Genomic DNA, 14229 nt, shown 5'->3' with positions numbered 1-14229 from the left:
ATTTGTGCTTGTTTCGTGTTGAGAATATATTTAAGCATGTAACCCTAGACATAAAGAGTTGTATTTAAGCTTTAGTTTATATATTTAACAAAAAAATCGATTTTTTTTCCTAATAACATAAATATATGTCTCCATAAAATACTCCACATAAAATTAAACACTTTTAAATTTTTTTTAAAAAAAATTAAACAGTCCAAGCCTTGTAGTAATAATAATAAGGACTTTTTTCTGGGCCTACGGAGTTGGGCCCCCGATAGCCATCCTAGCCTACATTTGCCCTGCGCACCAAATGTCGTAGATCGGATAATAAGGTAAAAATTTAGCGGTTGAAGTATTAATTCCATAGATACTTTTCTCAAAAAAAAAAAAAAAAAAAAAAGCAAAGAAACCGTAACATTAGTATTTGTGTGATAGGAGCAGTAGACGTTAACCATACAAAGGTATACAAAGGTTACTTTTAACTCCAACTGGGCATCTCCCACTCCGGATCTTCCGGATCCACAGCAATTAACAATTACCGATGCTTTCAACGGAAAGAAAAAAAAAAGCAAGGAAAAGAGAGAGAGAGAGAGAAAAGACAAATCTTTCACCAGCTCAAGCATATCTTCATAACCGGAATATTCAACAAAGCTACAAATTCAACAAAGCTACAAATTCAACAACATCATGAACAGTAGATAAGCTTGAATTTTCATATAAAGCTTAGAGAAGGTAATAAGCTAAATAATAGGAGTGAAGACATGGAGCTTGGGATGGAGAACGGAGCCTCTTACAAAGAACAAGAAGAAGAAGAAGAAGAAGAAGAAGGGCTAGGATGGGGAAAATCTCTTCCTGTGCAGAGTGTTCAGGAGCTTGTAAGGAGAGATCCAAGCTCTGTACCTGAAAGATACATCAGAGATCATGCTGAAAGGCCAAAAGATAGAGGGGTGGTCTCTGCTATCACACCTGATATCCCTGTTATTGATTTCTCTTTGCTTTCGGGCGGACACGAAGATGAACGAAAAAGACTCGATCTCGCCTGCAAAGAATGGGGCTTCTTCCAGGCATCCACATATCTCTCTAATCATCTATTTTCTTAACTATTACTTCCTCTGAGATAAAAGTGCCTCTTGAGCTAGTTTTTGCTCTTGCTTTCTGCAATAATCACCTCCTGTAAAACATTCGGCGAATAAAACTACTGCAGCGAAAAAAAAAAATATAAAGTCAAATTCTTAGTCACACAAGCAAAACTCCCAGATTAGAGCTTACACTCTCTTTCTATAAACAGAGTATGTTACGAAAACCTAACAACACTATTTAAATAGCACTACACCTTACGGCAGAGCCAAATAAACCTACAGTAGTAGTAGTGGTAGTACAAACTTTAGTAATACAACATACATCAAGATGATGAATTTTATTATCAAATAATAATAATAATTTTTTTAATCTGACAGATCATAAATCACGGAGTAGAAGAGGATCTTCTGTGCAGAATCAGGAAAGCGATGGGCGGGTTCTTTAATCTTTCATATGAGGAGAAGAAGAAGCATGCAATGGCACCAAATGACGTGCATGGATATGGTCAAGCATTCGTGGTGTCTGAAGAGCAGAAGCTGGATTGGAATGACCTACTGTATATAATAGTAGAACCCACAGAACAAAGACGGATGAAATACTGGCCAATCATTGTCCCCGATTTCAAGTACGCTACTCTACTTTGTGATAGACATGGAAATTAGATTTTTTTTTCCCCCTTTCTTTTCCAATCTCAAAATTATTGCGCTGTTGATGGGCTTTACCCATGTTTAAGAAATGGATAAAAGCTGTTGATAGTTTCATTGTTTAACTAATACAGTAATACCTAAACAAAGCATGAAAATTCTGAGGTGATAGCTAAATTGCCCAAAATCTCCTTAAAATAGTACCGTTTGCACTTTGCTTTCCTGAAATATAAATGCTGCATTCGGCCCCCTCGATGTTTAGATCTTTGGCTTTCAAACCCTGCATCATCACACCTTTTCACTAAGGATATTTTAAGATAGTCTTAAAATATGATGTTAAATACCCGTTACATATAATGGTTTGAAATCATACTCCTAAACAGAAAATGTTAACAGCAAAAGAATCTAGTGCCGATAGTCTAAACAATGAAGGCATTAAATGTAGGGGCGGCAAAAATCTGGGTTCAGGTCAAAAACAGACTGGACAACCATTAGGATTAATGAATATTCACTATATTCAAAACCGATCCGGACCTGGATTTTGGACACTATATGATGTTCAGATATGGATGCAATTTAGAATACGGTGTCCAGATCCAGACTCAGTTTGACCCAATATTAAGCCAAAATTTAGGAATTTTTTTTTCAAAACATGTATTAAATCAAATTTGAATTCAAATTTATGTACTTAGAACGAAGATATCATAATCATAAAGAAAATTCATAGATCCTTTTTAAACAAACTATTCGATTGAAAAATAATGTAGTATAATTTAAATTGATTTATTAAACTATTACTATGAAACCAGGTTATTGACCCAGTTTGGCTGTATTTTCATGTCAAGATCCTACCTGGATTTTAATCTGGACAAAATGATTTGTCCGGAACCAGTCCAGTTTCGGTTATTTTTTGGGTCGGACTGGGTCGGCCAACCAGGTCAAGTCGTATTTCAGTCGCTATTTAAATGTAGTTTTTTGTATCTTGAGTGGGGCTAAATATAGATCGGTAGATGGTTCTATTTCAAAGCAAGGTTTTGCATTTTAGCCTGCAAGAAGAGGTGTTTTAGCACTGTATATCGACATTCAGTATAATCTGTAGAAGCTCGAATCATACTAAATCTACTCCGCAACAAACTCTAGACATGAGAAAAAGATCAAAGCAGAATAAGATTCAAAGCAGCTGTAGCTATTTTAAACAGATTCTGCAAGTGCTCTAACTTTTCCTATTTTTCTCCAGAGATGCTGTTGATATGTATTCAACCAAAATAAAAAGGATAGCCGAAGAGCTCCTTGGGAACATATCCTTGTTGATGAACATGAAGAGAGATGAGCTACTGGCAATGCATGGAACATGGAAACTAAGTATGCGCATGAACTATTACCCACCATGCTCTAGGCCAGATGACGTTCTCGGCGTGAGTCCACATTCAGATGGAAGCTCTATCACCATTCTATTGCAAGAAGATGACATTCCTGGCCTCCAAATCAAGTACAAGGGTGAATGGATCCCTGTGAAACCCATCCCAAATGCCTTAGTAATCAATATTGGAGATTCCCTCGAGGTATCTAGATGGCTTCTTGTTCCATTTGGCAGTTACTGTTTCTATCGAGATGGCATCTTACTCCCTACCTAAAAACCTAAAAAGAAAAAAAAAAGAAAAAAGAAAAAGAAAAAGAAATACTCCTAAATATGATCATGTGCATTATTGGCAGAATAAATCCTATATGGAGATAAAAAGTTAATGACCATATCGGAATTATGCTGCCAGTAATGCATACAACCATATTTTCTTTCTTTTATAAATAACAGTAACAATACGAATCTCAAACGGTGCATTTCTCTAGGTCCACATCTATGCATTTAGAAATAAGAAATGTCTTTACACAAACCAATAATAAACCTGCAACAAGAAGTTACAGAGAATATATTTGATATACAAACTGTATGATTGAAAAGGAAAGATAGAAAGACTCACCTTACCTATGAGTAAAATTATCTGTCATATAATTCAACCAGCTGTTTCGTCAAATGTTGCTAGTATTAGAAATGTAAAGCTCGCATGAATAGAATAATCTGAGACTAGGAGATTAAGAATAAGCAGCAAGTAAATCGATCATCAATAGCATGATTTTGGGATATTCTATCTGGATTGAAGCGGAAGGATTTAATGGCCTTAGCTAAATTTACTGGGGCAGCAACATCTTGTTTACTGTTTCTATTGCGTGCCTTGCGCCGCTTAACTAATTACAAATCTCGCAGGCGTGGAGCAACGGGATGTATGAAAGCATCGAGCATAGGGCATTAACAAATAAAGATAGTGCAAGGATGTCACTGGCAACATTTGTTAACCCGGACGAAAATGCAGACATTGGCCCAGTAGATCAGATGATAGATGAAATTCATCGGCCGAGAATGTACAAAACCATCAAGCACATCGATTTCCTTAGGCATTTCTTTTCAAAAAAGCTGGAAGGGAAAACACACACACACGTGTTGAAGTTAGATAACAAGGAATAAGCTGGTCCGTACATCAAGAATTCTGGTGTTGCAAATAATGATGCATCTTATGCTCAAAATAACAACTGTTAATTAATTTTGTGCTGCTTCTGGTATGTTGCTGTTTTCCTGTAATGTACTGAATAGTGTTATCTCAAAGTGCAGTTAGAAGTGATGATACAAGTTTTATGACATATTGACATCAAACATCTTCTCACTGATAGATTTAAGACCCAAATCCCAATTATTATATAAAGCTTTCTCAATACTTCAAACAGTATTCAAACTCGTTATTCCTCTCGTAAACAAAGCAAAGTATGGCTGATTCCAAAGGACAAGAAAATACAAATTAAAAAGGATGCGAGGATTCACCTGAGGGTAATTAGGGTTTCGCCATCGTTTAGGATTTGGACCAAATGGACGTCGTCGAGGAGATCGGGACGAGTCAAATCGAGAGGCGTTGGTGGCCATGGATTGGTTACGGGAGAAATCGCCCCGGGGCCGCTTGAGAAAGACGCCATGGGCGCCTCACGGCGAAGAGCCCGCCAATGGCGCGCCTCACCGCGAAGAGCTCCAAGACCCCGCCAATGGCGCGCCTCAACGCGAAGAGCTACAAGACCCCGCCAATGGCGCGCCTCACCGCGAAGAGCTCCAAGACCCCGCCAATGGCGCGCCTCAACGCGAAGAGCTACAAGACCCCGCCAATGGCGCGCCTCACCGCGAAGAGCTCCAAGACCCCGCCAATGGCGCGTGAGAGAGAGAGAGAGAGAGAGAGAGAGAGAGTTGTTTGTAGCCCAAAGCGAGGGTGTTAATGGCCCAGGCCCAAATTGACCAATTGGGCCGCACTCTTCGGTCTAAGTGAGGGCCCAATTGTAGCTTGTGCTCCTCTCCCCTAATGAGGGCCAGCCCATTTACCCTTATCTTACTAGGCTGTGCTCCATCAACTGCTAAATGGGCCATAGAGGGCCATTCACATTTGTTGTTTTTTTCGTTCACATATATGCTAAATTTTGCGTTTAAAAAAGATTAAAAAAAAAAAAACTTTCTTTAATTCTTTTTTGTGATTGATCAATCATAGGTTATTTAGTTCCATACTTCAGCTTCTCTACTTTACAGAGTAAAGGACTTAGAACAATCAGATGCTTCTCTTGAGGTCAAAAGTTTAAAGAAAATTTTCATTTTTTTTTCAAAAAAAACCTAAATTGAAGTTTCCATTTCCATTACACCCGGAAGCTAAAGAGATTTAGAGCAGCTCTAATTAATAATTAGCAGAATCTCAACCCAACCCAAGCTGCGTGTGTGCTTTAAGGTCCCGTACAAATACAACTATCTCAAAAGAGTCTCAACAGGACAGTAAGATTCCTTTCCCCCAACTCCCCTTGCATGCGCTTTCTCTAGCTTTGGCCTTTTCCGCGTACAAGCTTCCACAACAATTAATTTTCTAGTTCTAAGATATGATAATGCTCCCCCACTATCACTAGATCATCTTTGTTTATCATTATCATGCGTTATCATTTGGAATATCTAAGAATGTCTCACTATAGTCCTTGTTAACAATTCGGTCTCTTCATTCTCACACCGGAATGACAAGAATAACCAATGACGATGCAGCAAATGAACAGACATATAAAAGTAAAACTTTGTAGTAGTAACACGCCATACATGTGAAAAGATGGAGATTGAGACAGAGAATGGAACCTCTGGTAAGAAAGAAGAAGGGCTAGGATACGGAGGATCTCTACCTGTGCAGAGTGTTCAGGAGCTTGTGAGAAAAGATCCACACTGTGTGCCTGGAAATTAGAGACACTGTTGAAATGCCAAGAGACCTGCGTGATCTCTCACCTAATATCCCCGTTATTGATTTCTCTTTGCTTTCGAGCGGCGGCGAAGGAGAAAGAAGACGAATCAACCCGCCTGCAAAGGAATGGGGCTTCTTCCAGGTATACAGATAAAACTCTTATCTCCTTTATATGAAACTTGATTGATATAACACGAAAAAGAAAAAAAGAGGAAGAAGAGAGAACTACTTCCAAATGCTAATAGCGAAGTTTGCAAGCACTGAACCGATCATAAATCATGAAGTTGCAGAAGATATAGTGAGAATAATCAAGAGTGCAATGGCTGTGTTCTTTAATCTTTGATATGAGGAGAAGAGGAAGTATGCAATGGCACCTAATGATGTGCAAGGATATGGGCAAAAATTTGAAGTGTCAGAAGGGCAGAAACTGGACTGGAATAACCTCCTATCTATGATGGTACTACCTATCGAAGAATGACAAATGAAGTACTTCGGCATATGATCAATAATATGAACAATGACACATTAAAATTTCAGTGAGAGAAGAACTAATCTTTTGAAAGGTGAAAAAAAGATCTGAGACCAACAAGAGAATAACACAATAACCAAGTCAACTTTGACAGTAAAATTTGCATAACTAGAAGAATCTAAGATCAACAGATAGAACATTAACTTTACAGTGTTGAATGGAAAGAAATGATTCATGTATCAATAATCAAGTATTTCGAATATCACTTATTCACTATTCATGTTGATAACAAGTGCTTTGGCATCACTCAACTAGTTTCTGGATCTCACCAGGTTTGGAGCAATGGAATGTATCAAAGCAACGAACGTAGGGCTTTAACAAACGAAGAGAAGGCAAGGATGTCTCCGGCAACGTTCATTCCTCCTGACGAAAATGTGAAAATCAGGCAGTAGACCTGATAGTAGATGAGATGCATCACCCAAAAATGTACAAGGGAAAAGCACATGCCGACATACTTAAATCACACAATAAGGACTAAGCTGGTATATCCATCAAAAACACTGGGGATTACAATTTCCGCTAGCTACAATAATTATAATTATTATTTTTACCCACAAAGCAGAAACTAATTATGTTTCTTGTACTACCCTGGCATTACTGTTCAATTCATCCGACATCAATCTTTCATATGGATTGGCACTGTATTGATGAAAATGTTAGCAGTGATGCAAGTATATGACATCAAATATATTCTAAACAACAGATTTAATTAGGAGCTTATTTCTAAGACTAGCCTTTCATATGTGTGGACATTTATTCTCTTTAGTTACACACATACAGGATATAAAGAATGTCATTTTATGGTGCAGAGGGTTCAATGCTATTCAATGATTTCTACATTGGAAAGTAGTCATTTTGTATAAAACATGTCAAATTTGTCACCACTTGGCAAAGAACAACAATTGCGATTACCTGAGGTGTCCTCTTGCAGAATGATAAAAAAACCTGTTCTTAATTAGATAAGAGCAACCCACCTCCTCCACCAACCTGAGATTTGAACAAGCTAAAACATTCTTGTAAGAACCCATTCCATTTCGAATAAGAAAGCAAAAAAGGCAGCTAAAAAATGCTCCAAAAACCTCATATATTGCATTACCTCTGTTCAATCTCTTTATCACTCACATAGTCCTTTATCATCCGTTAGCGCATGCAGTGGCAGAGAAATAAGTCTTTCCATATAAATTACAGCCAAAAACTGCCACTAAGATTCCGAAAGAACAAATGATCACACAAAAATACCTAAAGAACAGGTCATACGAAAAAGGAATTCCTTCTTCACTTCCTACTGTATGTACCGCAATGGAATAAGATGTATCAAATGAGTTCAAAATCAACATGGCTAAGCAGCTAAAGCAGAGTAGCAAACCATTTGCCCTTAAAAGCAAAACTATATCAGGTTAGGAGATAAATGAACAGCCGACAAAAATTAGTCACAACATACAAGAGTACCATGGTAATTATTCGACATGTATTACAAACACCGTCGGCAAAGCGGAAATTTTCCCTTTTTGTTTTATTTATCACTAGGGTTAACATGAGGATACGTAACAATCGGACCAAACCCATTAGTCGCCGCAGCTCCCTGATGGTTACCTATGGGCACCATCCCCATCCCCATCCCCATCCCCATCCCCATCGGGCCGCCGTGCCCATAGGGATGGGTCATGCCAAAGGCCGGCACGGGCACCACGGCATAGGGCACATGCATCGGCACGGGCACGGGCACGGGCTGCTCGCGCAGGTTCGGGGGGACGGGGGCGGAGGCGAAGAGGGGGTCGGACGGGGACGGGCCCTCGTCCGACAAGCCCTGCATTCGCTTCAGGTAGAGGCGGTACTTCTGCAGGTGGCTAGCGACGTTCTCGCGCGTCAGGCCCTCGACGTTCATGAGCTGCATGATGGTCTTCGGCACGGCGTTCTTGATCCCCACGTGGGCCACCACGTCCACGAACCGCTTGTGCAGCTGCGGGGTCCACACGAGGCGGGGACGCTTCTGCGCCCCCGAGGAGTTCTCCGGCCGAAGCGCGGCCGAGAAATCGGCCTCCTCCGCCGCGGCCGCGGCCGCGGCGTTGGCGGCGGCGGCGGAGGAGGTGGAACCTTCGATCCGCCGCGTCTTGCGCGACGATTCGGCGGCGGCGGGGCCTTCGTCGTCATCGCCGGCGATGATGGCCGGAAGAGAAGGTAAGGGGTGGAAGGATCGGAGCGAGGAGGGGGAGGAGGAGGAGATGCGGCGGATGTTGTCGAGGGTCTGACGGGAGAAGCGGTCGACGTCGAGTAGGGTTTGCGCAGGCTCCAGCGGGATCCGGAAGGCGACGGCGAGCTCCGGCGGGACCAGCAGCTGCGAGAGCGGGACCAGCTCGTCGCCGCTCGGGAGCCCCGTCTCCCACTCGAGCACCCTCCCCTCCTCCTCCGCCTCCTCCGCGCCTCCGTTGGTGGCGGCCATGTCGAAGTCCCCGTCTTCGGCTTCTTCGCTCATTGCAACACCTCTAAAGCGAAGGATCTAGGGTATCAGGGCGCCATTCGAGCGGAGGAATAGGGTTTGGGTTTCATTTCGGTCGGGGTCCGGAGAGGCGGTGGTGGAGGCGGTGGCCGCGAAGATGCGTTAGATATTTGGAGGGGAACTTTTTGGGATATTTATTTATTAATTAAAATAATGAGAGGGGAGGGTCCAAAAGTGCAAATCGGGGTGCCACGGGTGTACACGTGGACCGGTTACCCCGATATTTTTGATTCGGCCTTGCTTCGCTTGGTCGCTTTTTGGGGTCTTTCGCAATTTCTGCGTCATTTGAGGGCCTTTCGGATATCGGAGGACTCGAGATATTTCTCCAAGATTGGCGCGGATCATTTGGGCGGTCGCGATTTACTCTCCTAGAACAACCATAAAGGCGGTGGGGTCAAGATGCTTTTTCACGAAGATCTCGTCGGTGAAAACGAGAGAGTTGCCGAGTTTACGAGCCAACTCGGTGAAAGAACCACTCAGAACGCCGACTCTCAACGGGTCTCTGATTTTACCATCGAGCTCCCTTATGGCTGGCTCTCTGTTGCAAGCATGTAAAGAAAAATCCAGCATAAAAACGTCAACAGCCAGGGTCACAAGAAAAGAAAAGAAAAGAAAAAGAAAAACGTTGGCAGGCAGGTTCCGTTATTTATCATCCACGGTACAAAAGAAAGCCTAATAGTACACAAACACTACCCCACCATTATCATGCTATTTCACTTCTATACATAAGAAGAACAAAAAACAATTGCAGTCACCTCTCAAGAACCGGTATGTCCATCACGAGAATTTTCGCTCAAAGACGACACAGAGCCTATACGCAATGGTGTCTCTTTCTTTGCTCTGTTGGCCAAACCTGACCCTCGTTTGAAGGAGGCGCTTTCGCTGCCCACGCACGGAGAGGGGGCTCGAAGAATCTCCCTGCAACATCTGGGGGCATCTCGAAGGATTCCTCCCCGGAAAGCACAACGAGACCCTCCTTGCGAAGCACCGAGGGCTCATTATAGCAAATGCTCCACAAAGAGTCGACAAGCTGCCTCTCCTCCCTGGCGGCCCTGAGATCGTCAGGGGACATCGATCGGATATCATCGATTCGGTTCTGGAGGAGTTGACTCAGCTGATCTTTTTCAGTTGATATGATGTTATTTCCTGCTGTCCCGTCACGAGCCAGCTCGAGGAGCCCGCCCAAGGCGGCTTCTCGCACCTCCAAGTCATCACTGGAAGCTAGATGTATCATGAGCCGGGGAAACCCTAGTTCTGCAATAACACTGCAATCTGAGCTGTTCTCTTGAACTAGATACTGAATCAGGTTGAGAGCCTTCCTGGTATTAAAGATCAATTTGATTTTTAGCAACAGGGGAATGTTGGGAGGAGAAAATTTCTGAAACTGATAATGCATCAGACTTTCTTAGAGTATGATAACAAACTTAGATGACGATAGACTAAGAAAGTGACATGATAATAAGTTTTGACAAATTTGTCGACTACTTGAGCGGGAAAGCAAAAGGGCAGACCTCTGAAATCTGGTATTATTCGAACTCAGCGCATCCCTCAGGCCCGAATAAGGATTTGCCAGTCGAAATGCAGTTGTTCCAGCCTTGTAGTTCCGGATCAAGCCTGGACAAGAAGTCGCAAAAGTTAATTAAGCGCAAGTGCTGAAAATTCCAAAGAGCTTACAGTTGTTAAAGAAGCAGAAAAGCACAAAATTAGTGCTCCCGCTTGAGGTTCATTAGCTCATGTCAGCTTCTTGCCAAAGTAAGAGATCTAAAATTTGTCAAACGTCTAAGTACTGCTTCTTGCAGTAAATTTGTTCGAAAAGTAGAAAGCGAGTCCCCAAGATTGCACACTTTCGAATATCAGAGAATGAGGAAAGGAGAGAAATAAAATGCTTACAAGATATAGCCCCCAGGGCTTTTGTACGAACAGTTATATCAGGATCCGATGTGAAATTCAACAGCAGAGGCTCAAATCCGCTAGCTTCCATGACAAGCTGTTGACTCCTTGGGTTGTTCTGGACAACAGTACTTACTACTTCTGCAGCTTTTCCCCTGATACTGGCATTGGAGTTTCTCAGGTAGCCAAGCAGAGGAACTAAGCCACCGACAGAGTGCAGGTCTTGTGTAGTTCCGAACCAATGCACAACAAAATAGTCAGAACATGGTGAATTCCACTAGTTTTATATTATTTCTGAGTAAGAGTACTATTCTAGAGAAAGTGACCAAGAAGAGATCAGCATAGCTTAATCAGCATAGTTTAAAAGTAGAAGAAGAAATTGAAACGAAGTACTTTAAAAGTAGAAGAAGAAATTGAAACGAAATACTTTTGATGAACGCTGACAAGTAATAAGAAACTAATAGAAGCCAAGTCATGGTATACACACAAGGGAAAAGGGAAAAAAGAAAAGTAAACGTAGAACAAAGATGATTCTGAGTGATATAAGAGTAAGCAAATTTTATTTTGCTTTCTATAAGTTCATAATTTATTCTTCCATTAAATATAGACACCAAAGCATCTTTGCCCTAAAATTGCCAGTGGAAACATGCAATTAACTCCATAAATCAGATTGAAACTCACTTAACAGAAGAAAAGAGCTTATCCATTAGTAGGAAAGAAAAATGAATCACTTCATCTCAAAGGTGCATGATATATGTTACTAAAACATACAAGGAGCCGATTTAACAGGAAGGACCATGTCCTTCCCCTAATGTTAATTTGTTGCCCTGCTATATTTTGCTGCTATGCTCATAATGAAACATGAAGTAGCAAAAGCACAGCATTGTGGCAACAGCTAGGAAGAATCACCAGTTAAGGCCTTCATAGCTGCAAGAAGTCACCTAAAGCTTAAGTGGAGGGGTAAAATATACTTAAAATACAAAGCAAATTGGAAGTAATTTGCTAGATCATGTGTAAGTGTTTGGCTTAGTCTGTCATGGATTGGACGTGACAAAAAGGTGATCATGCACTAAGACCAGTTAACCTACTAGCCAAGGATTTTGGTAAAAAGTGCTGCCTGATTTGGCCCAACATATGCACCAAATTCGTAAAAGAGACCGCAGAGGGGGGGGGGGAGTACCGTTAGCCATATCAATTGCTTCAACATGTTCGTGCAGCTCATCCAACATGCCTGCAACACAAACAAAAGAGTGACAATGAAAAAAGACTTATCAAGCTGCACAAGCGTTCATTCTCTACACAAGTACAGGCTCATGTAAGTGACAACATAAATGCATGAAAACTCATTTAGGAGCAAAATAAGAGTACCGCTATACCAACAGCAAAAGCCAAAAAGAACAGAAAATTCTAGTATTAACCAAGAAAATCCAAACCAATGAGATTTTTTAGATTCTTTTATTCACTTACTCGTATTCAAATGATTAATTAAAATAGCACTGATATTCCTGGCCAACAAAAAATACAATCGATATGTGAAACATAATATATTCAAATCCTCAACTTTCTGAGGATGAAAAGACATAATTTCATAATCGACATTTAACTTGAGTAATCCCAGGATAATCCATGTCTTATATAGAACTTCCAAGCAAGTATCATTCACTTCCATATGCCAAAGTTGTCAAATGCCTTCAAGAATAATTCTAAGCAAAGACGTTCTATTGCATGCCGGTACTTCGGAGTGACAAATTTGTCAATTTCACTAAAAACGATGTTTAACTGATTAAACATATCGCAATGACATCCAGTACAAGAACATTTACATATTCAGATTACAGATAACAAAGAGGCACTATTTAATCTTGTTGACCAAAGAGATTATATGTCCAGTGTGAAGAACATCCTGAAAAAAGAATTAATATCATCCTCGAAAGAGAATTAATACATCTTTACACATGTAAGTATATAAAAATACATTGTCCCCCACATGACAGACTAAAAGGCTCACGGAAGCGTGGCACGACGCACAAAATCAGTTGACGAGAACTAAAACATCAAACACGAAGAACTCAAATGTAAAAAATAAGAAATCGACCGTCGAGCCACAATAATTGTTAATAATGAATCCAGAATTTGTCGCATTAAATTAAGGTGATACACAGGCTGCATCGAATCATCCCCACAGGAAGATTTCATCTGCGAACCCTAATTTGCTGCATCCTCTCCATCCATCAACCTTACTCAAACATAGATAACAATAAATTGACATCAAAGATCAAAACAGAAGAATTGCTTATAATGAATCCAGATTAGTTCGCACAAAATTAAGAAATAAACATATGCTACTTCAAATCATCTCCACCGGAACACTTCGTTTCCTAGCCCTAATTTCCCGCATCCTATCCATCTCATCAAACTCGCTTAATTTACAGAACCTGAATAATCCAATCACAATTATTCACTAATTGATTACCTTCGATATCGGATGGAGTAACTCCTTGAGCCTCCAATACTTCTTCCGGGGTTCTCATCACCATGGTGATCTCTCTCATCCGCTTCACGACGTCAACAGCGTGCGCCTGCATCGCCTCCATGAACCACCTCCGATCCTCCTCTCTACAACCAATCCCCCCACAAAAAACAGCCATTAATCAAACCCGAACAAAGCTTACGAGATCTACGAATTGCTAGGGCTTAGAAGGAGATTAGGATCTCCCCTCATAGAGAGAGAGAGAGAGAGAGAGAGAGAGAGAGAGAGAACCTGATATTGCGAGGAGGGCGAGTGCCATCGGAGTGAGAAAGGCTCCATTTAAGCAATCCGTCCCACTTCACCCCGTCTCCCGCCATTTCCCCTTATTCTTCTTCTTATTCGGGGAAGGGAGGATAAGTACCGAGTTTGTGTCCGAATAAATAGCGGGAGAGGGATAAAAGAGAGGGGCGGTGGAATAAGAATAGAGAGAACGCGAGAGGTTTCTTGAAGACCCGTTTCGCCCATCGGAAAAGAACTCGCTCGACAACGAACGGACATTCATTAAATCCGCACCGTTCATCTTGAGTTCATAAAATCAAATCCGGCCGTTAATATAATTAGCCTGGCCCCACGATAGAATAGTTGTTCTAGTTTCTTCCCTTCACTCTTCATAAATGCAGATAAATAATATTCAAAAATAATTGTTCTTCATAGTAAAATTACTGTACTACTAGAAATAAGAGATTTTGATATTTTCGTCTTTGTAATATTTAGATTAATAATTATACGACTGAAATAATTACAATTCTCTTTCAAATTGAATGATTTCTTTAGAATTGAATAAT

At 41.0% G+C, this 14229-nt stretch overlaps 3 protein-coding genes and 1 long non-coding RNA gene across 4 annotated transcripts; 1 reads left to right on the top strand and 3 right to left on the bottom strand.

Moving 5' to 3' along the window:
• LOC109708784 (protein SRG1-like) lies at nt 702-4394 on the top strand. Its single transcript, XM_020230607.1, has 4 exons — nt 702-1043; nt 1437-1684; nt 2941-3265; nt 3964-4394. The coding sequence occupies exons 1-4, from the start codon at nt 741-743 to the stop codon at nt 4219-4221; spliced, it is 1134 nt and encodes a 377-aa protein (XP_020086196.1). The 5' UTR covers nt 702-740; the 3' UTR covers nt 4222-4394.
• On the bottom strand, nt 1010-5903 carry LOC109708789. The gene is made up of 4 exons (XR_002215818.1): nt 4573-5903; nt 3090-3212; nt 1908-1983; nt 1010-1150 (listed from the first exon to the last, which is right to left on the bottom strand). It is a non-coding gene; the product is annotated as an uncharacterized LOC109708789 (long non-coding RNA).
• On the bottom strand, nt 7820-9469 carry LOC109708786 (transcription factor PCL1-like). Its single transcript, XM_020230609.1, has one exon. It carries the CDS (start codon nt 8998-9000, stop codon nt 8041-8043), a length of 960 nt encoding a protein of 319 aa, XP_020086198.1. The 5' UTR covers nt 9001-9469; the 3' UTR covers nt 7820-8040.
• LOC109708785 lies at nt 9636-13871 on the bottom strand. The gene is made up of 6 exons (XM_020230608.1): nt 13676-13871; nt 13388-13530; nt 12095-12145; nt 10915-11136; nt 10536-10638; nt 9636-10343 (listed from the first exon to the last, which is right to left on the bottom strand). Exons 1-6 carry the CDS (start codon nt 13759-13761, stop codon nt 9836-9838), a joined length of 1113 nt encoding a protein of 370 aa, XP_020086197.1. The 5' UTR covers nt 13762-13871; the 3' UTR covers nt 9636-9835.

The sequence above is a fragment of the Ananas comosus genome, linkage group 4 (genome assembly GCF_001540865.1).
Source record: "Ananas comosus cultivar F153 linkage group 4, ASM154086v1, whole genome shotgun sequence".
Classification (NCBI taxonomy): domain Eukaryota; kingdom Viridiplantae; phylum Streptophyta; class Magnoliopsida; order Poales; family Bromeliaceae; genus Ananas; species Ananas comosus.
This window is presented reverse-complemented; position numbering and strand designations above follow the sequence as displayed.